Source organism: Camelus bactrianus, chromosome 10, assembly GCF_048773025.1.
Source record: "Camelus bactrianus isolate YW-2024 breed Bactrian camel chromosome 10, ASM4877302v1, whole genome shotgun sequence".
Classification (NCBI taxonomy): Eukaryota; Metazoa; Chordata; class Mammalia; order Artiodactyla; family Camelidae; genus Camelus; species Camelus bactrianus.
In genome coordinates, this window is record NC_133548.1 from 2,990,872 (window position 1) to 3,017,789 (window position 26,918).

Genomic DNA, 26,918 nt, shown 5'->3' on the forward strand with positions numbered 1-26,918 from the left:
TTATGTTTTCTTCTTTCTTATCTGTGAAAGTTCACAACAAATCGTGAAACCCAGCAGTCCCCAGGCAGGCTTTTCTCAGCAACAGACCCCTCCCCACCTCTCACTTAAGGAAAAACTTGAGTCTCCTGAATCTTCCCTGAGATGCAAAAAGTCTGTCCTAAGGGCTAATGAGCAGAGGAGTAACAACACTCAGAGACAAAGAACAGCCGTGCGGCAGGAGAACTGCTAATACTTTAAACAGCAGAACAGCCCCGTTGCAGAGGCACAGGACCTGTGGTTCCTGCCCAGAGGACCTCGATACCGAAGTCTGATGCACATTCCTAAGTTGTTTGTACAGAAACCAGACTCCCACCAGATGGAAACTGCTGGCCACCAGCGCACAGAATCCAGACCATTTGGAACCAGAACGTTGATGAGTGAGATTCCCAAAACATCACCCTGTTACCTCACCTCCAACCAGAGAATCGTGCACAAGCTGTTCATCGGCCTCATGACCATTTCCCTCACACTGTCTTTAAAAACACTTCCCCAAAAGCCGTCAGGGAGTTCAGTCCTTTGAGCGTGAGCTGCCCGTTCTCCTTGCTTGGCGCCTTCAGTAAACACTGTACTTTCCTTCACCACCACCCGGTGTCAGTAGATCGGCTTTGCTGCGCAGGCGAGTGGACCCAAGTTCAGTTTGGTGGCAACAGCAGGGCATTTGGCAAATGTCGGTTTCCTTGCCTTAGGACGGAGACGCGTGTTGCATTTGGTTTTTACTCTCAGGGAGACTCTTCTTTCTGTCTCTTAACTCATCCTCTCTTAATGGCTCCCTGTGGGCATACGTGGGCATAAACGCACAGGCTCCCCGCTCCGACTGGTGTTCGCCGCCTGATCGGCCCCTTAGACCTTGAGAGTGCGGCTGCTCAGAGCACAGTTAGCCCGGGTGCCTGCGGCCACTGGCTGGTGCTCGGGCGCGGGGCTGCCCAGACCCGCCCTGACCGCGGGGTCCCCAGCACAGCTCTGGGGGGTGTCAGAGCAGCCACCTGGTGCCATGATTTCTTGGGGAAATTCCAGCCTCCTGCATCATCTGAATTACATGTCATCTGAATGTCTAAAAGGTGAGATGTCATGAGATCAGAGGGGGAGACAGCCCAGCTAAGATCCAAAAGGTCGCTCAGTCACTGGGAGTCTTCTGACAGAAGTAGTTCTTGGGAAAGCGTGTTAGGTTTGCTTCTCGCGCGTTGCCTGTCCCCCTCCTCCTCGTCTCTGCACTTGCTAGAGTCCAGGAGAGAGGATCTCACCTGCGGAGTTTTTGTAGCGTGTTACTTGGTGTGGCTCTGAAGTCTAAACAGCATGAGACTTTATTAATTACCTGTTGCCGCGGGGACAGTGTCACTGCAAATGGAGTGGCTTCCACGTGCGCTTGTGAGCCCGCAGTTGCTGTGGGTTACGAGTGGCTTGGCCTCGCTGGCCCCCTGCAAGGCTTTCCTCAGCATGGTGGCCGGGCCATGTCCTCAGCTGGAAGCTTGACCAGGGAAGGATCCCTTCCAGGCTGTCCCGGGGCGTCGGCAGAATTCGGTCCCCCGGGTTCGCGGGGCCAAGTGCTGCAGGGTTTGTTTTTGGGGTTTTTTTTGCCGGCTGGAGGCTGTGAGCCCCTCTGCAGGCAGAGGCCGCCCCGTGTTCCTCCCGGTGGGACTCCCCAAGGTGGACACCTGCTTTGTCCCACAAGAAGTCACTACAGCCTCACGTGTGACAGAGTCACGTGATCACGCGTACCTGTCCCCTGCTCCATGTTCTGCGAGTCTGAGGCGCGTCACAGGTCCTGCCCACACTCACACGGCAGGGATCTCTCTGGGGGGCGGATCCTTGGGGCCGCCTGACTAATCCGGCTGCTGCAGGGGCCGTTAGCATACTTGGGGCGGGGTCAGGTTTATTTATTTGTTTTTTGATGGAGGTGTTGGGAATTGAACTCAGGACCTCGTGAATGCTAAGCATACCCCTGAGCTACACCCTCCTCCATTAGCATATTTTTTAACCCCAAATGGGGTCTGAGGTACTTTGTAGAGTGTCCTCTCCAGAGAAGGAAACCAAGGACCAAGTGGAAAAGCGGAGGCCGGGGCTTCTGCGGTGTTCGCGGCGGGGCTGCTTTCCGACTACCTGGGGTCCTCCGGGAAGCTCTTTGTCAGGAGACTTAGGGTCTTTTCCTGCTGCCGCTTCTCCCGTCATCAGTCCTGCTTTTGAGCTGAGAGTCTTTGAGTAACCCTCCAGGCTAAGGCGCCCTGAGCCTCGGAGTGCGCGGGGTGGGGCGTGAGGCTGCGCCTCGCAATTCCGGCTTGGCCCTTTCGGAACCCGTCTCTCACTGCAGCTGTGAGGGTCTCAGCGGTCAGAGGCACGATGCACCCTTTTTAAAAACCAATGATGTGCAAGGACCCCCTTTATCTCTTTAAATGAAATTCTTACGTAAAAAGCCCATAATACACATAGTTCAAAATAATTAACATCACACCCTTTATCAATCAGTGTCCTGTCAGGAACAAACACACCTCTGTAGGGGCTTCAGATGGAGGGGATGGACTGTAGGAAATCAGGACTGGGAGGGCTGGAGGGACAGAAGGGGGCAAGTGATGCCACCCAGGGATGGTTCACAGCAGGAAGCCGCCCCTGCCCCGGGTTACGGCTGCGGAATGAGCAAAGAGGTGTCCTGGGGGCGTGCAGGGGCTTCCTGCCAGGGGCACGCACAGCTGTGGTGCCTCCCTGCAGCCTGGTACCCGTGTCTCCTCCCCAGAACCCCGCTGTCGCCCCTGCAGGGAGTCTGGGAAACTCCCAAGTCCGTAGGGACCCCATCCTGCTGGGTGCAGAAGGGCGGGAGGGGGACAGAGTTACAAGAGGGGGCACACGTCCCCACTGTGGTGTCAGGGAGACGCGAGAGGGCCCCGTGATGGTGCAAGTAGGTGCGTGCATGGGGGCCACAGGACCAGAAGACGGTAGTTAGACAGACGCTCCCGCACAGGGAACCGCGTGGGGGCCCCAGATGCCGCCCGACACCCTCACACACCGTGTGGGTCCCCGCCGCTACGGGGCTGGACTTGGGACTCGCTGAGCACTCGTCGAAAATCTCCAGATGAACAAAGGGTGTTCCTTCTTTGATGTTGGAAGTACTGGCGTTTCTGGAGAGTCCGGTGTGTATTTGATCCACGTCAAAAACACCACGTGCCTCACGCGACAAGAATGTAGGACCTGGGCTCCGAGAGTTTTCATACGGAGGCCTTCCGTCCACCTAGAGTCCGTGCGCGCCAGCCCTGCCGGGGCCGGCTGACAGCACCCGCCCCGCGCCGGGACAGCAGCCTCCAGACCGCGCTGGGACGCGGGTGTGCCCCCGGGACTCTGCCAGGGCGCTTACTGCTCACTCGCTCTCTGTAGGTGGAGGCACTGGGGATGGAACCCAGGGCCTCAGGGATGACAGGCGTGTGCTCTACCACCGAGCTGTGCCCTCCTCCCCTTACTGCTCTCAGAGGAGCGCCCAGGGCCCAATTCCACCTGCAGCCACACTCAGGAAGAACAAACCTTTCTGTAAAGTAGGGTTTCTGTGACGTTAAGATTCCATCAACCCCAGACCCCACCATTCCACGCCTGCTCCTTTGCGCACAGCCTGCCTGGAGACGTTCGGGTCTGTGACTCCTGTGTGTGAATCTGGTTCGTTTATGAAACCCAATGGGCAGACATTCATTGGAAACTGAGCCCCGGCTAGATGCTGGGGAGGAGGCATCTGTGATGGGAGGGGGTGCGTGTGCCCGTGAGCGGCTCATGGTCATTGAGGGAAGCGCATGCACACCTGTTAGCTGTCATGTGTGCAAACGGGGCTTGATAGAGGTGCTGGGCCCCCCCGGGAGGGAACACAGAGCCTGCCTGGGTCTGCATGCAGCGAGCAGAGGAACCCCGATGTGCTGGGCACCAGCTGGAGCAGAGGGAGACGGGAGATGCCCGGGTGGGTCCAGGGAGGAGTCCAGCCTCAGCTCTGCCGGTGCCAGGCAGAAGCTGGCCCCAGTGTCAGAGGATGGAGGACTGGGCTCCTTCAGGTTCTGGAAGGGAAGCAAGCTTTGGGTTTTAGGTCTTTTTTGCAAAGAGAAGAATTCCAACTCCCCGGCCTGTGCTCTGTCCCTCCCTGCCGTGTGTGTATGCGTGTGCGTGTGCGCACGCGTGCACAAGCCTCAGGAACACACAAGCGTCAGTCCCGCCAGTTTCTAAGTAATTAGAGGCAGGTGTTGGGCCCTGAGATGTAAAGGCGTCTCGCTGCCTTCAGTCCTGCCTCCGGGGAAGCTCCGTGGGTGTGACGGGGGCAGAGTCTGGTTGTTCTGTTCACAGCGCGGTGATCACCCTTAATGCTGTGCGTCCACCCCCGTGGGCGCCTGCTTGGTCCCCACCTCCCCGAGGCAGGAACACGCCTGTCTCCTCTGACCAGGGCTCACACAGCAGACATTTTTTTCTGACAGTTTGGGGGCCGAGGCAGTGGGGTTGTCTCTAGAGAGGGTCCTCTTCTGGGTTTGTGGGTGCCTATGTTCTCCCAGGTCCTCACAGGGCAGGAGAACCAAACTCTGGTCTCTTCCTCTCCTTATGAGGACACTGACCCCCTGGTGGGGGCCCCACCCTCATGACCTTCTCCAACCCTAATCCCCTCCAAGTCCCATCCCATGGGAGGGGGGTTGGGGCTGCAGCATGTGACTTTGTGGGGGGAGGACACCATTCAGTTTGTGTGGCAGCACAGAGAGCTTCAGCCGTGTCCCTGAAGTCCCGTGCCCCTGGGCATCGGGGAGAGGTGCGGGCCAGACCGTCGTGACCTCAGGATGTGGCGCTAATGCTCTGCTGTCGTTGGAGGAGCCAACAGCAAGGATCATGTCCCCGCGTGTGTGGCATCCTGGGCCCCGTCTGCCTTTGGATAAACCAGTACTTTATGCAGGAAGTCCATGCATTCTGTTGGGGGGGGCATCTGTGGGGTGCAGGCCCTGGGAACACAGGGGCGTCCAGGTCAGACTCACCGGGTCTCCTCTGCCCACGTGGAGCCACCTCATGGCTTTCAGCTAGTCCTTCCAGGAGGACCTGCTCTTGCTGGCCCGTTTCTCCTGGAGCTGAATCTCAAAGAGGGTGAGAATCTGACCGAGGTCACAAGTCAGGACAGGCCAGCCCTGCCCTGGAAGCCTGGGGTTTGCCCGCTGCCCGCTGCCCCGATGGCCTCCTGTGCGGGCCAGCCGCCAGCTCCTCGCCCTCCCAGGGACAGGGCGCCTCCAAGGACAGCGGGAGGCACTGCCGTGGAAAACCCGCGCTATTTTTACCCTCCCATCTCTGCTCCTGCCTCCCACTGGCTCCCTCCTGGAGAGTGGTGGCAGCAGCCCCAGGGCCTCCCATGTGCCAGGCACAGGCTGTTTCTGTGACCCCTGCTGGGCCCAGAGACCAGGAGGAGGGAGGGGGCTGCGGAGAAGCAGGACTTCACTTGGGTCTGAGCCACAGAGGGCAGGACTGGGGAACCGTGCAGAGGCGCCAGGACACCCAGTTGGAGACCCCGCTTTACTTCCTAGGAGTGAAGCCCACCATCTGCACATCACAGCCCACCTTGTCTTCATTCCTGCTGGTCAGCTGAGAGCTGTGTGGGGTACACTGGCTGGGCTCCGGGCTGGGCTCCAGTCCCAGGCCCAGCTTCACCTGGCTGTGTGCCCTTAGGTCATTCACCGAACATCTCTGGGCGCAGCGTCCTCATTTCTGAACCTTCACGGGGCATTTATTGCAACGTGGTTGGGTGCACAGGATTGAAAGGGCAGGTTATCCCGCGAACTGGGCGCCCTTGTTCAGCCACACCAGGGTTTTTCGTGTGCTCTTCACGTTAGCAGTGAAATAATGCAGACAACCTCCTAACAACCCTGACACCCCATTTTCATAATTAACTTTTAAATTATTTAATTGATAAGTGTCTGGTTTAATTAATTAATAATTAACGTAAGATAATTCATTGTTATCCCCATCTGGCAAATAAGAGGCTGGACCACTTGCCAGGCCGCGCAGCCAGTGAGGGGCCGGGTGGGGCCTGGCAGTCACCTGGCCACACCGCCTGCCTCTCAGGGGCCGAAGAACATTTGCTGAGAACCACCAGCTCTTCTGACCAACAGGAAGCCTGCAGCGCAGAGCAGTGAGGGGTCATGTCTGAGGCCACACAGTGAGCTTGTGGCAGCTGTTTGAGAAAAGAAGTTGATAACAAATAAGGAAAAGGAAGGAGAGCCCTGTCCCACCCCTGTCCCACCCCCCACCCCATGCTCCCTTCCCAGACGAGGCCCAAAGGGGAAGCGCTTGGAGAGCCGGGAGGTGAGAGGACCTCGCTGGTCAGGAGGCAGGCTTGGCCCCCCGCCCCAGAGCGAGCCCTGCCACGCATCCTGCAGACAGACGGCTCAGCACCGGCCTTCACCCTGAACGCAAAGAGTGTCCCTGAATCTCGCCCCCAGACCCCACCAAAGCGCCCGAAGTCCCATGCCCCACCCCCCAGGGATGCAGGGACCACGGAAAGGTATAACAGGAGTCTTCAGCCACGACCAGCTTCATTGAGATGCTGCCCTCCCCTTCGGCCTTGGCTCAGCCAGGTGGTGGGGCCAAAATGGACTTGGCTGCCCGGCCGTCCACCCCACAGAACGCACGGCTCAGAGACTGCTCAGACTGAGAAAAACCGTGTGTGACAAAATGAGAGCACAGTTCCTCGGGGCGAGGACGACAGCGGCCTGCGAGCGCTACCCCGGCCCCGTGCTAAGCGCCGGGTTGAATCGTTCTCCTCTCCCCGCTAATGGCGTGCGCAACGCGCCGGTTCTTCCAGCGTCCTTCGCCCGTACTTATTTAGAGTAGTGGCTGGTGCGTTGCCATGGAAACCAGCACTAGGGGAAAAAACCCATCCCCAGTGCAGTGGGAAGTGGAAGGATGCAGGCTCCAATCTGGAGCGTACAACTTGTGTCAAAGAGCCGAATTTTCAGCCGATCCCGACGTGCAGTCTCCAAAAGTCAAATTTGTGAACCACCCCGTGGATTAAACACTCGGAGCCATCTTTCTTCTTCCTCTGATTTTTTTTCCCCCTTTTGTTCTGCCATTCTGAGCCTGGAGGGCTGCAACTTTTTTCCTCTTGGATTAACAGACAATAGTAGATGAGGCGGGCCTCGTGGACTCGGTCCCCGCGCGGACCTGGAGAAGCCGCGGGACCAGCCTGAGATGGTCGTACCCAGGCTGGCGATGATGGCTGAGAATTCACGGTTCAAGAAGAAAGTTCATTTTGGAGGTACAGTGCCGTCTCCCGAACCTGCTGTGGGTCCGTGTGCTGAGTCTTTGTTCTTGACTTGCCGGGGACTGTGGACGGCGGGGTCTGCCCGCCCCGCTGGTGCTCGGTGAGACCGGGTGGCTGGCTGTGTAGGCGATCTCTTTGCGCTGGGTGTGTTTTAGGAGGACTGTATTTCTGGTTGTTGTGCTTCGCCGGGAGGGCTATTGTTTCCATAACGGCTTTCTCCTGCTCCCGAGGTAGCAGAGAGAATCAAGGCGGCCGTCAAGTCACTGGGGAGGACTCCGGCATCTCTGGTGCTGTTAGAGACCCAGGAGCCTTTCCGTGTTCTCAGGAGTCCCTTTGAGCGCTCAGGGGGGTTTTAAGACCAACTCGGGCATCTACTCCTAGTAAGCACTGCTGTTAAACTCCAAGGGCGGCCGGCTGCCTTGTGAGTCGCTGTGACTTAAACGCATAGCTTGTCCAGGATTCTTGCGTGTTCTCTCCCCCCTGGAAAACTATATGGAAAGTTCCCCCCAAATGAGATGGGTGCAGTGTGCCTCCCACCTGTCCAACCTGCCCTCCTGCAAAGAAAGAATGGCTAGTTTGATTTTTAGTTGTTTTTTTTACATCGAGTGGACTGTGTGCTCTGGTGTTGCAGCCGTTGAGACAAGAAAACACCATATGCATTTTCAGATTGCATTGCTTTCTTCAACTTCTGCAGTAGGTCGTTACCAACTGCTTTCTCTCGCTCCCAGAAGCAGAGGAGAGAGGACACAGCTAGCTTGCCAGGGCTCCGGCTGGGGAGCTCAGTGACCTGCTCAGATAAGACGCCTCTCCCTGATGGGGCCCCGAAGATGTCACGCTGAAGTGTGCAAAGAGAAACTAGCCATGAATGGTCGAGACAGCAGCCACCCCTCCCAGGCCCTCCTGCTGGTCATCACCCACCTGCCAGCCCCGGTGTCTGTTAGGGACATGTAACATCTTTGTGGGGCAGGGGTGGGTGTCGGGGAATGAGTGCCCAAGAGGTCAGGCGTCGTTTGTAAGCTCACTGCCAGGGTGGGCCTTTGTGTGATCTGTTAGCGCCCTTGGGATCCATCTGACCCTCCCCCCACGCACTGTGATCCCTCCAGGGATGAACCTGGAAGCTACTCCCCTGATCCTGAACCGTGGTCGGCGGTCAGCCCACGACCTGACTGCCTGGCTGCCAAGCAGGGAGACGCAGCTGTCTTCCCACACGATCAGGGCGGTTTCCTGGAGCTCAACAGGTCTCTTTTCCTCTGTGTCCTAATTCCTAAGCTTCAGCTGCCAGTGTCCCTAAAAAAGATTTGAAGGAACTAACAAGAATCCTCGCGCTCCCAGTCGCTTCCTGGGTTGAAATCCAGCCCTGCTGCTCACCCTCGTGTGCCCTTGGGCGTCAAGCACACTGCACGGTTCTGGGCCCCTCCCCAGGGGTGTCGTGCCAGAGGGTGGATAACCGGAACCCAGCCTCGAGGGAGGGGCATTGTAAGGATGGAGAGAGGTGCTCCAGGTAGCAGCGCTGCAATGGAGGTCCCTGCGCCTTGGTCTGTGTGAGGTGCTGCCATCGGCGGGGAAAGGCGGGGGTCTAGTGGGGCCTGAGAGGAGGCGCTCTCTAGGGTGTGGTCATGGTGCTGGAGGGGCCTGTGCTGGGGAAGTGAAGCGAGGGTGGGTCCCGAGATCCCGGAAGGACAGAGAGAGGAGGGGGCTTCTGCTCCCTCTGGGCCTAGCTGGTGGATCCCGTGCTGGGAAAGCCTCCTCCAGGTCCTCACGTGTTTTCGAACCCCCTGCCCCTCCACCGCTGTCACCCCAGCCCTGGGCCGCTGGGCCAGGGCGTGTCGGCGTCCACCGGCTGCTGAGCACTCCTGAGCTGGACCCCCTTGGCGCGGCCGCTCTGGCCAAGCTTGGCGATGACTGCAGTCTGGGCTCCGTCCCCCCTTTACTGTGAGTTCCACTCGAGCTGCCTGTCTGGCTCCAGGTGTTGCTATAAAGGCTTCCACTGAGCCGCCTGGGCTGCTTTTTTTTTTTTTTTTTCTTTTCTTTTTAAGATTCTAATTACTGCAGAGTAGAAACCAATTCGTTGACAGCCAGCAGCTTTATTCATTTGTCCAGCCAATTTGGGAGAGTGGAGATGGGGAACCACAGCCAGGAACCAAGCTTACTCATCTCCCGCCAGTGGTGCCCCAGCCTCGCTTGGCAGGACCCGGAGCGATGGTGGGAGCACAGAGCTTCTGACCCCCGGTCACAAGCGCCGGGTGCCTGGGCAGGAGGCGTCCGCTGAGCGAGCGAGGAGCCGTGTGTCGGGAGGTGGACCCCCGCACCGTGGTCTTGGGCAAGTCCCACTCATCCTCAAATGGGGGTCCTCATCCCAAAAGCCTGGGACCCAGGTTTCCTGCGTTCCCTGGTAATTTTCAAGTACAGCATCGTAAAGCATGTTCTACAGGAACAATTCATCTTCAAGGTTTGTCCTTTGATAAAGTCAAGGGGAGGATGCAGTCAAGCGCACAGCATCCCCTGGGGTCCTGGAGCTGGGCTAGGGCCGCAGCTCCGCCGCTCGCGAGCTGGGCACCTTGGATCCTGTCCAGCCGCATCTGGTTTTCTCCTGGTAGAGCAGGCAAGCCTCCTGCAGTTGCCGTCCGATTACAGCAGAGGCATTAGGAGAGCAACCTGAAAGCCAGTCCTTCCCCTGAGGGCTGTGTGACTTGGGACCATCACTTAACCTCTCTGTGCCTCAGTTTCCTCCCCGTAGCAATAGCGCCTGTCTCATGGAGCTGTTGGCTTTGCAGTTGGGAAGGTGCTGGGTTGGCTTCCAGAGACAGAACCCTCGGGAATGCTGCCTAAACACACCGGGCTTTCCTTGTCCCGCCCAACAGGAAGGCGGGGCCAGACCCGGCTCCTTCCTCCTGCGGGTCCTCAGCTCTCCCCGTTGGGCGGCCTGGTTTGGGGAAGGGAAGCCCCTCCCAGCAGACGCCTGCTCCCATTTCATTGGCCAAGGCCCGGTCACGTGGCCACTCCTGGGCAGAGGCTGGGGAAGTGGCGTTCTTGGCCACCCAGTCCCCTGGAGGGAAGGGTGCCGGTGCTTGGAAACAGGTGTTGCGTGATCGACAGAGAGTGCTTGTCAGAGGAAGGCCACCTCGGCACAGGGCAGAGCGGGCTCTGCTCCCAGGTGTGCCGGGCGGTGCGGGGCGGTGGTTAGGACAACCGGCTTCGGGGCTGCATCACCTGGGCTGGCATTGAGCCCCTCTAGCTCTCACCTGTACGGCAGAGGGTGCTGCTGCCAGCAGAGGAGCTCGTGTGTTTTGCATTTAGAAAAGAGTGTGTGGGCACTTGATGTTACCTGTGATGGTGACGGCAGGTGACAGGTGTCCACAGATCAGGACGATGACAGTGGCAATGATGCATCTGGGGTCAGCTCCTCACCCCCGACTCCCCGGCTTCATCCTTGTCCTCGTCCTCGTCCTCAAGGCCTGCTCTGGGAGGCTGGCCTCCCTCCCTTCGGGTCCTCCTGCCTTCTCACCATTGACCAAGCACCTCAGCTGAGCCGTGGCCTCAGCCCTCGCACCTGGGCGCACTTAGCCACCTGGTACACGGGCTCGTCTCTCCCGAGGCTGAGGAGGTGGAGCTGGTGCTGGTGGGCCTCGGCTGGTCGGCGCCCGAACCCTGCGGCCCCTCGGGCTCCCTGAGGGCTTCGCAGCTGCGCCCGGTGGGAAGGAAGTTACGGTTACACAAGCCACACTCCGTCCACACAGAGAGGCAACCACCGCTAATTCCCCAGGAGTTTCTTGTCCTCTCACAGCACAACCAGCAGCTGACCGTGATAACTAAGGGGAAAAACCAGCCGCCAGGGGAGTGCCCAGCCCTCTGAAGTGCTCTCTGTCCATCACGGGAAAGGAAATCAGCCACGTGCTGGCACGTCTTCCTTCGCCGTTTGTCTTTGGAGTCTGTAGATTTGGCGCTCAGATGTGCCAGAGTGGGGACTGGCCGACATGTGCCCCGCAGGGCTGGTGACGGCCGGCACGCCCCGTGCCCACACACCCGTGCCCATCCAGGGAGTTCAGAGCACGTCCGTACCCCGCTGTGTGAGCACAGGGCTGGTTTTCCCAGCGCTGGGTGAGAAGGGAGGACAGGGCTGCTGACACCCCACACGTGTGCGCACGTGCTGAGGGGGCAGAGGGAGCACATAGAAGCCATGACTGTTGCTGGCCGGTGCTGCAGACCACCACAGAGGCGGCTTCTCTGACTGGGAAGCAGCGTCCTTCCAGGGAGAGAATGCGGCCCCGGGGCTGTCATTCTGCAGGAGAAATCCTTGTGCACGGGCTAGGGGCACAGAGCAAACCATTTATCTCGTCGCACAGAGGAGGGGACGAGGGTGGAAGGAACCAGCCCTCGCCTGGGCCTCAACATGATTCTACAGAGTCGGAAACTGAACTGAGCTCCGTCTTGTACCTGTAAACAAGGAAGTCCACTGCCTGGAGAACCACTTCTCCTTCACCCTTTGGGTAGTTTTTGAGCTGAAAGCAAGATTCTGAGCTCCTTAATTAGGAAGGGCTGAAACAGTTTTCTGAGCAAGTTTTGCCCCCGTGCACTATCCTATAGGCATGGTCTCTTTGCAGCTGTGTTGGGTGGTGACGGCCTAAGGTGCCCACGCCCTAATCCCTGGAACAGGTGAATGAATGTGTCTGAACACATGGCAGAGGGCAAGGAAGGTCACAGATGGACTGAAGGTTGCCGGTCGGCTGGCTTTAAGGTGGGAGATGCTTCTGGGTTATCCAGAGGGAGGGCTTCGTGTCATCCCCAGGAGCCTTAAACGTGGAAAGGGGGGGGCACAGACTTCAGAATCAGGATCTGAGGACTTGACGCGCCGTTGCTGGCTTGGGTGGCCGGGGAAGGGGTAGGAGCCTTGAGAAGCTGGAGAAGGAGCAGATTCCCCTGGAGCCTCCGCTGGCCCGAGCCCCGCCCGCATCGTGGCCAGAGCCCCCGAGAGCCATTGGAGTCTGAGCTGCAGGGCCATACGCTTCTGTGGCTCTGGGCCGGTGGCTTGGGGGTGATTGGTTCCAGCAGCCACGGGGGGCTGACCCCCTCCTTAGGGGTCGTGGGGTGAAGTCTGTGTGCGTTTGGAGAGCCGGGTCCCTGTTTCCCGCCCCTCCCTGGAACCGCCAGTACCACCCGGTACCGGGAAGGTGCTGGGTCAGGGATCCACAGCTGATATGATTGAACAGGTGACCCAGGCTGCGGTGACGCGAGCGTGAGAAGGGGCTTCAAATCAGTCCGGCCCCTCGGCCAGTGATCCTCGGAGGTGAGGCCCTGACCTTTGTGCCCTGGCGGTGGGATGGCCCCTGTCAGCGCAGCGCCATGGCCCACAGGGGTGCAGCTGGCTGTGCAGGCTGCAAGCTCAGTGCTCAGCGCTCCCCGCCTCTGCCCCCGCCCTGCCCAGGCTCCGCCAGCCCTTCTCAGTGGTTTGCCCCCGGACTCGCCAGCTGGTGTCTGACCCGAGTAGGAGATGATGCTGAGCGCGGAGACCTCTGCCAGCACCCCCATGGCTCTGCCGACCCCACCCCGCACCCCAGACTGCCGGCTTCTCCCCCCCCCCCCACCGTGTCTCTCCGCTTTTGCAAGGAGCCCAACGACATCTTTGGTTTTAAAAAAGAAAAGTTATTTCTGTCCTCATCCCCATCGGTAATTTCTTTCCTCCTTGTGGCTCCAATCCTGCATTTGGCACACCAGCCTGGGTGTAGCCCGAACAGTGTTGGATTTAAAACCCGCCAGAGATCACAGGAGCCCGAATGGGAGGGAGGCGTGTGGATGCGGAGCCGGGGGTGGGAGTTGGGCTGCCCAGCGCCCTGTGACAGGGCGGGAAGCGCCACCTCGCGGACCAGCCTGGTCCTGTCCAGCTCAGCTGGGATCCGAGGAAGCTCAGAAAACACTGCCGTGATGAGGGAGGGGGCTCCTGTCCTCTTAGGGGTCCCCTCTGCCGTTTCTGCCTCTTTAGGGTGAGGGGCCACAGATAACGCCAACAGGGAGGGGCCGGGACGGAGGGGAGCTGGGGGGCATTCAGGGACCACTTTCCCTCCTCTGTATCCCCGTCTCTCTCTCTGTGTCTCTGTCTCCCTGTCTCTGTGTGTCTCTGTGTCTCTGTCTCTCTGTACTGCTGTGTGTTCTCTCTCTGAGCTTTGTTATCTTTTTCTCTGTGTGTCTCCATCTTTCTTTGTACATGTCTCTCTGTCTCTGTCACTGTCTCTCTGTGTCTCCGTTTCTCTGTGTCTCCGTCTCTGTCTCTGTCTGTCTCCCTCTCTGTCCCTGTCTTGGTCTCTCCTTCTGGTGGGATGGAGGCTCACCTTTCAGAGAAACAGACAGAACTCTGAAGAGAGCCGTCACCCCAGCTCTGTCCCGTCTGTTCTGCACAGCATGTGACCTCAGTTCACAGCTCTGGACCCCAGCCGTTCAGCAGCTCCCGGCTCCAGGGGGCCGGCAGTGCAGGTGGGCCCGCCTGGGCTCAGTGCTCAGGGTCTCGTGGGCCTGGAGTCACCGGGCTGTGCTTTAGCTGGAGGCCCTGAGGGGGGCCCCTCCCAGCACGGTCAGTTGTCCTCAGGACCCGGCTCCCCGGGGCTGCAGGCCTGGGGCCCTGCCTCCTGGCTGACTGTCGCCCACAGGCCTCTCGTGGCCTCAGCAAGGGTATCCTCAGGCAGAGGTCAAGGTGGCTCCTGGAAAACCTCTCCAGCTGAGAAATGGCCTCCCCTCTGCCCCAGCACGGATGCTTCCGAATCACAGATCCACAGTCACCCCCTCAAATTCCCTGCAGGGACGTTTCTCACCGAGTCCCCGTCTCTCTTTGGAAACGCAGACTGTCTCCGACAGGCTTCCTTCCCTGGGTCTCCGAGAGCCGGTCCTGCCCTTGGGCGTCACCAGACTCAGTCTCAGTCCCTCTTCTCCCCTCCCCTGCCTCTGCCTCCCGGCTCCACCCCGGGCACCTCCCCCGACAGGCTCTGCCAGCACCTCCCCTCCCCCAGGCTCAACCCTGAGCACATGGGGAGGCCTTCCTTTAACTGCTCTCTGCTCCAGTGTCCCCGTCTGTGCAGTGGGACCGCGGCAGTGGTCATCTCGGGGTGGTTCTGAGCACTAAGACCCAGGCAGGGCTGGCCGTGGACACAGTGAACTTCAACAGACCTTTAGCTCACGTGGGACCACTGCCCCCTGTCCGAACTGCCCCATCCCTGCTGGGGGCCTGACCTCAGGGGCCCCATGACCTCTGACCTCAGAGAACAGCTCCGTCTCTGATGGTCAGAGGAAAGGGAGGCCCAGCAGGTGTGGTGACCTGCCCAGGATCCTGGGGCCATTCTCATGGACTTTCAGGGCTGGAACTGCATTTACTGACATAATTTTGCTCTCTGGACCAACCTGTGCAGAATTCCCATGAAGGAATTCTTCCTTCGTGTTTTAAAACCTCCCCCCGCGGTGAGCAGAGGGGCTGACCCACATCCCTTTGTCTGCTCTTGAAGGCTTGTGGCATAGTGGTCGGGGGATGGAGGGAAGGAAGGTGCCCACCAAACTGAGAAAGCATCTTGAGACCCCAAACACCGAGGCAGGTGGCCCGCTGTGATCAATGGGTCAGTTTTTACAGGGTTCCTGACTCACAGGGTGGAGTGGGCTGCACTCCGCATCCCAGAGGGGCCCCTGGGACAACTTTATAGCCAGCCCAGGGTGTGGCCGGACGTGCTTTCCCAAGTCAGGATTTACGTATCGGGTGGTGGGGGGGGTAGAGCTCCGCAGTAGAGCACGTGCTTAGCTTGCACAAGGTCCTGGGTTCCACCCCCAGCACCTCCGTTAAAAAGAAAGAAAAAAAAAGATTAACAAATGGGCAACTGGCCTTGTGGGTGCTGGGAACACGTCAGCGAAGGTCTGGTCTTTATCACGGTTTGCAGGCTAACGGAGCGTGGAAGCCACCTGGTCCTCGTGATGATAAACAGTATCGATGAACCTCAAAGCGCTGGCTGCCAGGGAAGTGGCTCGCCTCACGGCAGAGTCCGGGGTAGGGTCAGCGGGAGGACAGGAGGAGCTGGCGTCCGTAATGCCACCCGCGGTCTCCCAACTCCCCCACGTCTCTGTGCTTGTTGTTGATAAACAGCGAGTTTGGGGCCCAGCACTTGGGGAAGGAAGAGTGTGATGTATCTGAGCCCCACCCCGCCCATCGCTGGGATGAGCCGAGGCAGCGCGACCTGGAAGCATTTCATCGTCTTTGAACCACGGCCAGCTCAGGCTCTGTATCAGGGAGGGGGAGACGTGGGGCCCCGCTGCTTCCCCAGTGGACGTCACTGAGGGCTTACCGCCCCTGCGGTGTCTGGAACCCTGCGGGGCGTGTGTTGTCACGGTAAATGCCAGTACGTGGGGACTGGCAGCGACGGTCCAGGTCTGCCCCGGCCAGCAGCACCAGCGTGGTGGGCCGGCCGCTCTGCCAGACCCTGGGTTGAAATCCAGAGAGGCCACCACCGTCTACTGGGGTAACAAGAGTCTACCCAGAGCGACAGAAAAGACAGGGCTCTGATGGTTGAGGAAACCTGAACCCCCATGGCCTGGTCAAATGAAGAGATGTCCTCCTCTGCGAGGGTGCAGGGCCTCTCCTGGATCCCGACGGCAGAGCGCGGGGCCCAGCCCCCAGCCCTGGAAGCAGGCTCTGGACGCAGGGGCTGCGGGAGTACTTGTCGGGGGTCAGGACAGCTCGGCCGTCTCCCCAGGGCCCTGCGTGCACCGTCAATGCCCCAGGCCTCTTGCCTGTGTCCCTGCTCCCCCACAAAGTGCTCCTGCCCTGACAGCCTTGGTGCCCGAGGGAGCAGAGACTGGCCACTTCTATTCCAGATTCCCAGGAAGAGGTCTGGTGGGCCCAGCTGAGCGGCTCTGACCAGGGCATGAGCTTCCATATACAGATATGGTTGGGGTCTTCCCCTGTTCCGGGGACGGAAGGATGCTTCCAGAGAAGGGCGTGAACAGGAGAGACCAAGACGGCTCCCTGGGGAGCAGCAGTGGCCCACAGCCCGCCCGGGCCAGGTGCTGGGACGGGACTTGGCCGTGTGACAGTGTCCCACCCTCACCACAGCGCCGTTAAGGTTAGTTCTGCTGCTGGTCCCATGTTACAGACGAGGAAACTGAGGCTTGGAGAGGTTGTTTCCTGCCGGGGGCTGGGCAGCTCCAAGGACTCGAGCTCGCCTTTACTTGTCTCAATGCAAATTTCCTTCCCTGCCCCCATGCACAGCATCTCATGTGCGAGGGGACCATCCCACATGGGGGCAAGGGCCGGCGGGTCCACGCCCTCTCCTGGGGCCGTCTCCTGCCCCTCTAGCCCACCTCCTCCCCACTCCTTTGACTTCTTTCTCAGCCTTTCAGAGCCTTAGTAAATTTCCTTGAGAAGACTCCTTCTCTTATTTCTGTTGCTGGAACAGCCACACTCGGCTCAGAGGTCCTTCGAATCTCCCCGGATGCCCCGTCCTGGCTGCCTGGCCGAGCCGTGCAGGATCCTCTTCCCAGCAGCGCTGCGTAAAGGCTATTTTAAACAGCTGACAATCTAAAGCTTGTCATGCAATCTGTCACTCCCTTTCACAAGTCGCAAGAGGTATATGGAATGGAATTTCTAGGGGTTTTTTTTTCCCCTCAGTGTAGATTTTTCTAGGCCATACTCCGAGAAAAGCTCCCAGGGCACATCAGCTTAAACCTGCGTTATTGCCCACTCCTGGGGGAGGGGTGAGCCCCTAGTCACATTGTGGGCGGAGGGGCTGCGGCATGTTGAGAAGACTGATCCCTCTGGGGTCATTTCGTCCAAACATCTGACTTGATGGTTGAGAAAATGAGGGCCCGGAGCAGCAATGAGGTCACACGTCATCACCACCAAGGGCGGGACCAGGATCCCAGCTTCTCAGTTTGTAGGATGGCCGCTTCACTCCTTAGCAGGCAGGACTACACTCCACCTTCTGTGCCGTGTCCCCAGCTGTCTCAGTCACACCCAAGGAGATGCCCCGGCCACCACCAGCTGGGAAGGAAGGGGCCACGATGGCAGAGTGGAACAACAGAGCGTCCAGGAGCGCGTGGGTTTCAGCCCTTTGTTCAGCTGTTCCACAGTGCTTGAGCACCTCCTGTGCGCCACGCTGTGTTATTGGAGCTGGGGATGTCGCAGTGCGGTAGAATTTGAGCCGGGGAAAGAATGTTCCAGAAAGAATCTAGCAAGTGCAAAGGCCTTAGGGTGCAAATGGGCTCCAGTCTAGCAGAGCTGGCTTTCTGGCAACCAAGAGTCCTGGCAAGTGTAGAAAGGACAGCCAGACAGAATCAAGGCAGAGGCTGTTTGACCCTTTGTCTTGGTTACCAGAAAGCCAGCTCTGCTAGACTGGAGCCAAATGTGGGACGTCCTGGCTCACACGGCAGAGAAGGCCACGTGTGGTCTGCTTCTCAGCCTAGGCCAGGGAAAGCTGCTGGTGCTGGTGCTGGTGGTGATGAAGACAGTGACATGGTGACGATGATGCTGTGATGAAGATGATGACGGTAGTAATGGTGATGAGAACGATGGTGGCGATGGTGTCCCTTAGGACCCCTTTCCTGCCCTTTGGGGTCGCATCTCAGAGCAGAAGGAGGACTGTGTCCGGAAGCCAGAGGGCAAGGGAGGCCTGTGTGGGGGTGCTTTTCACGAAGCAGTCAGAGATGACGTGCCTCCAAAAGCCCCCCTTCCTCTTCTAAAATAATTGTGTTGGTGGAGGGGAATCCATAGTTTTTAACGTCAAATTAAATAGTTGGTATACCTCATGGTGGGCTACACCTGCCCCTCTTTTGTTTAAAGTTTTATTAGGCCGTGAAATCCCAAGGTCTGGCAACCACTGGCTGCCTAGGAGCAGTCTCCTCCTGAAACAGTGTTTCCTCTGGTGAATACTTGTGCGCAGAACACACGCACGCACACACGCACGCACACGCATGCACACACACACGCACGCTGACTACACTCTCAGCTCCCGAAACCTGGAACCTCTGACCTCAGCCCTCAGAGCCCGCTGGTTCCCCAGACAACCAGCACGGAGCTGCCCAGTGGGGCTTCAGCAACCGAGGTGATTCAGAGTCATAAAGACAATGAACAGCCAGTCCCCAGGGTCACTCAGTGGCTTCCTGAGCTACCTGCTCAGCCCCACAAAGAGGCTCAGACCCCACTCATCCCTCCAGGACCCGGCACACGTGTGGCCCCCACACGGGCGTCACAGGGCTGGCCCAGCCAGGGGACTGCTGGGGCCCCCCGCCCAGCCTGCGAGAGGTCAGCCTCCAGTAACCTTATCCTCACCCCACTCCACCCCTGGGATTCTGAGCCCCAGGGAACAGAGCTGGGGCCCCAGCCCCTCTGAATCTCGTGATCCCTGCACTTGGGGCCCAGGGCCTGGCCTTCAGGTGGGCGTGACGATGGTGACTAGACTTGAGCGTGCCTGGGATATAGGGTGCTGGGAAGGAGGGCCCGGAGCACCAGGGCACGTTCAGTCTGGGTGCGTGGCAGGACCAGTGCACTCCGGCCACTCTGACGGCGTGTGACGTGGATCTGTTTGCTGATGTACGGTGGACTGTTGAGATTCGAGGTCAGCAAGCCTGGACGTTGGGCATCTGCCAGGAGTCAGACACTGGAGGTGACCCAGAGAGACAAAGCCACGTCCCCGCCTCAGAGCCCCGCAGAGAGCTCAGGGCCGTGGCCTCTCCCGGGCCTCTGGTGGGACCTGCCGGCTCCCAGCCTTGGCCTGGAGCCCGCCTGCCAGCCAGGCATCTGTCCTGCCCCTGCCGTTGAGGGGAGTGCACCTTGGCCTGGGCAGTCCTTATTGGCACCATCCATGAAATGGGTCCAGCCACCTCACCTCCCTCCCTGGGCCACTGTGACCCACGAGGGGATGAGCCCAGACGGCCACAAATGGTGGCCCCAGGGGAAGGACTTGATAAATGTTAGTGAGGATGAAGATGTTACCAGCCAGGTTCCTGGACTGTTCAATCAACAGATACTGATAAGAGGCCAGACAAGAAATTCAGGCAGGGCTTTACTGGGACTCATGCTGCAGCAGGAGAGAGCGAAGGCAAGTAACAGGTGCCCTTGCTCGATCTCCAAGGAGGGCAAGCTGGTCCCTAAATGGGGTGAGGGTAGAGGTAGACCCGTGGGTCAGGCCCGAGGGGAGGCGTAGGTGGCCTGCCCACCGCCTCGGTGGTGCCGTGTACAAGGATTGTGTGCAGTCTTCTGCTTCTGCTCCCAACACCTCAGAGGTGGCAGTTGGTTTGTGGCCTTTTTGTATCTTATTGTTTATAGTTTGCCCCAACTGCACACACTATTTTTAGCCCCTTAAAGTTTCTTTGTATTCTGTTGCTCTAGGAGATGTTTGTCCAGGTGCAAACATGCCAGCAACAGTTCCCTGGTCCCATCCTGTCTCACGGCAGGAACACACTGAGCAGAGGCAAGTGGCTCACTCCACAGGGAGGACACCAAGGTCCTGCGCAGGGATTGGAAGGGTGGCGAGAAATGGAGCAAATGGGGCCACTCCCGGCTGGACTTGGTGGAACTGAGACAGGAAGGGGGCAGGGCACAGCCATTCAAGGAACGCTACAGCAATTAACATCAAAATGGTGAAAGGTTCCACCCCCAGGAGGCCTTGAGGCTCAGGGTGGTGGGAGGTTTAACTTCTAGCAGAGCTTGAGCTTCATTACACGCCCATTGTGATATATTAACATGGTGAATGACACGCCCACAGGCGCCATGGCAGTCCCGAGGCTGGCCACAAAAGGTCAAAGAGTGGGAAATGGCCAACTTCCTGGGACTCCCAGCCCCTTCCCCAGGCTACTTAGACTGGTCCTTCCACTTATTAGCACATGAAGCCACCAAGCCCATAAAAACCAGCAACACGGTGCGCCTCGCGGCCACCCCTCTCTCTCCCTCTTCGGAGATGGCCCACATTCTGTCTACGGAGTGTGTACCTACTTTTAAACTGAGCACCCAGTCCCCACACCTCATGGCCTTTCTCTTGCCTTTCAATGTATCTCTGAACAAATCTACCTAAACTCAACCGTGGCTCCCTCTTGAATTCCTTCCTGCACGAAGCCAAGGACCCACGCCTGGTGGCGCACACCCCAGGGGCTCAACCGAAGCCTGGGACACGGCCCTTCTCACGCCCCACATCTGTTTTCCTGCATCAGAACGTGCAGAGGGCCACGCGCACCTCCTGACTGGGGGTCGTGACGGGGCAATGAGTGTGTACAGGAGGGGCACTTGGAACAGGGCCTGGTACACAGTAGGTGCTCAATTAATGTCAGGGATGTTGGCAGTGTGAGGAAACGTTGTTGCCCTTCAGGGAACTGTGACCTTCGTATTGTTGGAGCCTCAGGTGGAGCAATGGGAAAGGGGCAGAGGTAGGTGGGAGCGCGTCACAGAGAATCCGGCCGCCGGTGGGTGAAGGCAGCGTTAGCCGCTGTAATAAGCAGACCCCTGGAGGGTGGAACACCACCATACAAGTGTGTTGCTCACTTGAACAGTCCCATTCACAGAGGCCCAGGCATTTTCTAGGAATCCTTGCAGATCCCATGACCCTCTAGGGCCTGGGTAGGGAGAGCTCCTGGCTCCCACAGAGGCCAAGCTTGGAAGGGACTCAAGGCACACATGCCCTCAGTGGAAGGTGCTCACATCCCATTGGTGGGAGCTGGTCACATGACCATGCCCGACTGCAAGGGGTGCTGGGAAATGTAGTCCTGGGCTGGACATCGCTGCCACCCCTGTCCCCAAAGGCAACACCACACTATATGGAAAAGGAGCTTGTGTTTTTGCTGCACCAACAGCTACTGCGCATGAAAGGAGCCAGGAGGTGTCAGGCCAAGACCTTTCTCAGGACCCTGGCCCGTGTTCAGTCTTCGGCTGGAAATGTGCGTTTGGGTGTGGATGAAATCATGCTCACCTTGGAATGTGGGATCCAGGGACTGACAGCAGAAGGGTCATGGAGTTTGCATGAGGTTCTGAGCGATCTTCCTGACGCCAGTCCCATCCTGTCCCTGTATTTTTTTTCCAGGGTTTGGGGGAGAGAGTCTCCAGGAGATTTTATTTTGGGGGAAAATGTCTAAACAGTAAATCATACGCCGCCGTACTGCTTGGATTGTGTTTCTGTGGGTCTCTCCCTCCAGCCCTGAGCTGCCTGTTAAGTCTAATTACGTTGTTCGTATCATTTCCCATGAAACGTACGTCGAAATCTGCTGAGTAAGAGGAGTAAGCCCCAGACCTAATTAAGAACGTTAATCATGTTTGTGGGTTTTTTTTTTCTAGGAGGAAGCAACTGTAATCAGGAAAATAACAATAAACATTTTCCTCCCAAGGGCAACAAAGGCAGTCACCCGCAGGTTCCCAGACTTGCTGGAAGGCTCAGCTGCGTCCCATGAGAACAGCATTCCAGCCGATGCCATGTGCCCAGCAGGCTGCGGCGAGCCCAGCTCGGGCCTGCACGGCCTTGTCTTGTTTGCAGGGTCCTCACTCTGCGCCCGCTGCAGCCGAGCACCCCGGGACTCTGCCTCCGTTTCGGGACGGGGCTCGTGACTCTGCGCTGGTCAGCCTGGAGGTTCCTCTGCGCTCCCGAGTTTGCACAGTTAGATCACTGAGCGAGACCTCATCTTCCTCCCAGATCTTTCCCCAGGAGAGCAGGTCTCACACGTCGTAGGTCAGATAAATGAGGGGCCGGGCCGGCCTCGCGTGGTTTCCGCGTTCAGGGCCCGGGCCTTCCTAAACCGTGTCTCTCTTCCCTCTCTGTGCAGAAACGCGAGCAGACCGCAGCAAGAAACTTTTCCGGCACTACACGGTGGGCTCCTATGACAGCTTTGATGCGTCCAGGTAAGATGTGGGTCTTCTCTGCCAGGCCCCCTCCGGTCACAGACGCTTGTCTGTGCCACCAAAGCCCTGGACCATCCTGCTCGGAGCGCTCAGGCCCCTTGGCTTGCTTCCCCTGTGCATCCCCCGTCACCTCTGAGCACGAGCTAGGATCATAGAAGCCACGTCTTTCAGAGGACCTGCCTGAGAGGTGGTCTCTGTGCCGCCTGCGGTTTGGGGTCAGGGTGGAGCTCACTTGTGGGGTGGCCAAGGGAGAGGGCTGCCTTTTGGGGAGGAGAAGGAAAGCCTGGCATGTTTGGGGGGAAGGAGTACAAATGGTGAAGATGACGGCGCTTGGCCACGGGAGCCTCGAGGCAGCAGCGCCTCCCCCGGGGATATTAGGACGCCCTCCGGATCTCCGCCCCGTTTGCGTTTCCCACACCCATTCCTGCTCTGGGTCGGAGGTTTCGTACAAGGAAGGCCCATCCCTGTGACGCCAAGCAGGCGGCGCTTTGAAGAGTGGCGGGTTTGCCCTCTGGCTCTTTCCGGAGGGGCTTGTTTGGTTCGCGCAGAGGGCCTCGTGCCCTCGGTGATGCGGCGTGGGGCACGGGTCCGAATTTTCCTGCAGAAGCCACACTCGTGTGACACAGGGAGGCATCCTCGGGTCTCCTGCACCTCCATATTTTAACGCAGGGGGAGGCGGAGGCAGGCCAGGTCCTGCTGGGGAAGCGGCGGCGCCCCATTTCAGACAGAGTGTTCTTCCTGGGCAGGGAGCTCACTGGGGGTCGGCCTGGGGTGCAGAAGAGGAAGGGACATGCAGGCTGCCTGCCCATCCCGGGCTGGGCAGCCATCTGTGGGGCCCATTCTGAGAATCTCACTCACCCCTCTCCCCCTGAGAAGCTCTGCGCTGGGGAAGGATCTGGACACGCTGCCCTGGCTTCTCCCCAGACTCCCAGTGGGGTCTTAACTCTCCTCTGCCTGCCAAGGGATCGAATGTGGTCTCCTGTATTTGTTTTGCCGAGTTAAAAATTTACATAACCTAAAATTACCATCTTAAAGTGCACAATTCAGTGGCACTCAGCACTTTCACGATACTGTGTGACAGTCACCTTTATCTAGTTCCAATGCACCTCCATCACCCCCCTCCGTCACCCGTGAAGCAGTCCCTCCCCAGCCCCAGCAGCCACCAGCCTGTCTATGAACGTGCCCGTTGCAGACATTTCCTAGACCTGGAGTCCCACCACACGCGGTTCTCTGCGAACGGCGTCTTTACTTGGAATAACATTTCCAAGGTTCATCCGCGCCGTAGCATGTGTCAGTGCCTCATTCATTTCTTCCCTCTAACTTTTTTATTGTGGTAAAGCATGAATAACACAACCTTTGCTCTCATAACCATCTGCCGTGTATGGTCAGGGGCATTAAGTACACTCGTATTTTTGTGCAGCTGTCACACCATCCATCCCCAGAACTCTCTCTGTTTTCCCAAACTGAAACTCTGTCCCCATGAAGCACTCGCTCCCCTCCCCCAGCCTCTGGCGCCCACCATCCGACGTTCTGTCTCTAGGAATGTGACGTCTCTAGGGACCTCCTGTGCGTGCAGTCGTCCGGTATTGATCCTTTTGTGACTGGCTTCTTTCACTGAGCATCACGTCCTCAAGGCTCACCCACATGGCAGCCTGTGTCAGAATGTCCGTCCTTTTTGGAGGCTGAATAATCTCCCATTGAACGGATGGACCGTGCTTTGTGCACCCAGCCGTCTGTCGACGACTGCTCGGACGCTGTGTCCCTTTCACCTGGGGCTGCTGTAAACGTGCTGCTGTGGCCAAGCGTGTGCTGGTAGTTTTGGGAACACCCGTTTCCAACCCTTCCGGGTGCACGCCTGGGTGTGGAACTGCTGGTGACCTGTTTCAGTGTAGACCTGTCCCATCCACCTTTCTGTCATAAACAAGATGTGCTGTAACAGGAGGAGGGGAGTCATGGTCCTCTTTTGCAGGCCCTCCAGTTCTTGCTAAAATTGCCCATTTTCTGACCTTAAAAGCCCATGTTGTGATCTGTAGCCTGGCCACCAGCACAGCCCCGAAAGTGTGCTCAGAGGCTGATGGCTCCCAGGGAGCCATGCGTGACCCCGGCTTCTGCTTTATTTGGGTCAGATGAGTCATTTCTGCCTTAGCAGGAGGCTGCCTGTCAAAGTGGACCCTGGGCACACGGTCACGGTCAGCACCCTGTCATATTTGCTTCCGTCCTGGCTGGGGTGGTGGGGGGAGCCTGAGGCTCGGAGAGAGCCTGAGAGCTGTTGCCATGGTGACTTGCAGGGATGTCCAGGCTGGGAGGGGGGCTTTAGGTGCAGGGGGCCTCTGAAACCTGGAAGGGTCCAGGCGGTGGCTCACCCACAGGCCGTGGCTTTTGCAAAGCCGTCTCTGCACGAGATCCGTTGTCAGCAGAGAGCAGCCAGCAGGCCACCCCCAGCATGTGTGTGTCTGAGGGTGGGTGTGCTCACACACTGAGTCCTTAAAATGGGCGGCTATGTGTTCGGGGCTGCTTCCCCACAGTGGAGCCGTTGAGAAACCTGGCTTGACTGAGCTGGAAAGAGAGGACCCCAGGGCCAGGCTGCCTGGACCATGTGTCGTGTGGTTGAGAGCAGGACCAGAGCACACCAGGATGCCCACTGCGGCTCGGCCGACTGAGGGCATGGGGAGCCGTCGTGGCTGTTCAGCAGTAGAACGGAGCGGTCTCTGAAGGTGGTGAGCACCCCGTCATCAGAGGAAGTCAAGCAGGGTGGGCGTTGTCCCACCAGAATGCTGTGGAAGGTTGTACTGGTGACCTCCCAAGACCCCACCAGATCTGTTTCCGGCTTGGTCCCAGACAAAGCCTTGGGTTCTCCTTGGGTACCTACCACCTGGCCAGTGGCAGGACCCAGGACCACGGAGGAGGGGGACATTTGGCCACACCTGGGTCAGCTGGTAGATTCTAAACAAATGGTAAAAGCTCTGGCCTCGACCGCACTCAGGAGCCAGCCCCACTTTCCCACGTGAGGGAATCCACAAGCCGTGGGCCTCACGTGATGAGGTGCTGCCGTGAAACAGACCAGAGCCGTGACCACGCTGCTCGTTCACCTCCTGCCGCTGCTGACCGCCAGCCCCCCCACAACCTGGAAAACGGGTGTCATTTCCCGCATGCAGGAGGACACACAGAGGAGGGAGGAGGGCCAAGTTAAGGACCTGGCCTTGACCAGCCAGTGTCTGAGGCTATCGGAATACAGAGCCTGTGCCCTCTGCCCTGTCTTCCAAGGTGAAGATGTTACGGCCCGAGGCCGGCCGAGGCACTCACCTGGGACTGAGGAAAGCTGGTGAGGATGAGAGCCCAGATACCCCGTCGAGACGGTGCCATCACCCCACAAAGCACATCAGGAGGACGGACCCATGACGTTACCCCGGTTAGCGCAGGACCTCCGAGCCTACAGGGGAGCAGGGGTCAGCCTGCGGGGAGCTGTCTTACCCAGCCTGCGAGCTTGCAGAGACAACGGGGGGCGGCCGGGGAGGGGGCCTGTGGCCCCCCATGCCGTCCTCACCCAGGCGGCTGGTGGGCGAGGCTCTGGGCGGATGCTGCAGTGAGAGGCTGACCTCTGGCTCCTCTGGGCGAGCAGCAGAAAGTGTCCAAGGGGCTTGCGTGCCCTCTGCGGGCGCACGCCAGCCAGCCGCTCGTTAGTCCGCTTCAGAGTTCACGTGAGACGTGGCCTAGTGGGACGCAGAGCCCTGGGGGCTGCGCCAAGCCCCTGGGCCGATGGCCTGCGGTGGCGGTGGGGTGACGGACGTTCTGGGCAGGAGGCTTGTGGCTGAGGTGGCACCGTTGCCGGGGCAGGTGTAATGAAAGAAGATGCGATGGGAGGCGAGACTCAGCGGAGACAGTGTCTGAATCAGGCAGAAGGTGTCTCCCCTCAATGCAAAACCTTCGCTCAGAGAACTCAGCTGAAGAGCGGGAGGGTGGAAACACGCCGTCCCTTGATGAGTATGTCTGGTTGCTCCAGCCAGTTCCCTCCTCAGATTCCCTTCCCCCCACCCAGCCCGCACGTGAGAGAAGCACCTAGAAATGTGGACGCGTGGCCAAGGTCAGGAGGCAGGGAGCCTGGGGCCACTCCTACACAGATGCTTCAGTGCCGTTTTTAAAAACACTTCTCAACACAGGGATGGGATCTCAGGTTCTCACTGCCCTTAACTCAGACTCCCAGCCTCAGAATCACGGGGCCCAGTGGGAGTCTGTCTGGGAGAGGCAGGGTCTCACCCTCGGCTGACCAGACGCCATCCGTCTGTTCACCCAGCCTGCCAGCCAGCCAGCCAGCCAGCCACATCCATCCACCCAACTACCTGTCCACTCAGCCAGTCAGCCAGCCAGCCAGCTATCTTCCCAGCCATCCACCTACTCAGCCATCCACCTGTCCATCCATCTATCCATCCACCCCTTCACCCACTCATCCAGCCATCCATCCACCCGCCTATGCACTCATCTCTCCATCCATTCATCGCCTCCACTCATCTGTTTATCCATCTATGTAACCAGTATTCACCAAAACCTAACTATTCAGGAAGCTAAGGATACAGAGGCAAACAGGACAAGCCCGGCCTCTGACCTCAAGTAGATTTGAAGTCTAACTCGTGAAGATAACAGCAGGGTTGACAAATAAGCCAGAACAGCCCCTCCTCGCGGTTTTGCTCTGAGACGAGGCAGCAGAGCCGCCAGGCAGCCCCCTGGGCGGGTGAGGGAGCCGGGGAAGGGCTCTCTGGGGAGGTGGCTTTTGAGCTGAAACCTGAAGGCTGACGAGGA

General features: G+C 58.7%; 1 protein-coding gene across 6 annotated transcripts in view; it reads left to right on the forward strand.

The window, feature by feature from the left end:
• SHANK2 (SH3 and multiple ankyrin repeat domains 2) overlaps positions 1–26,918 on the forward strand; it is a 497,686-nt gene that overhangs the window by 303,226 nt on the left and 167,542 nt on the right. For all 6 annotated transcript variants that reach the window (XM_074371523.1, XM_074371521.1, XM_074371526.1 and 3 more), the window contains one exon: positions 22,049–22,124. In XM_074371523.1, coding sequence (XP_074227624.1) covers positions 22,049–22,124 — 76 coding nt within the window. The remainder of the gene's footprint in view (positions 1–22,048; positions 22,125–26,918) is intronic.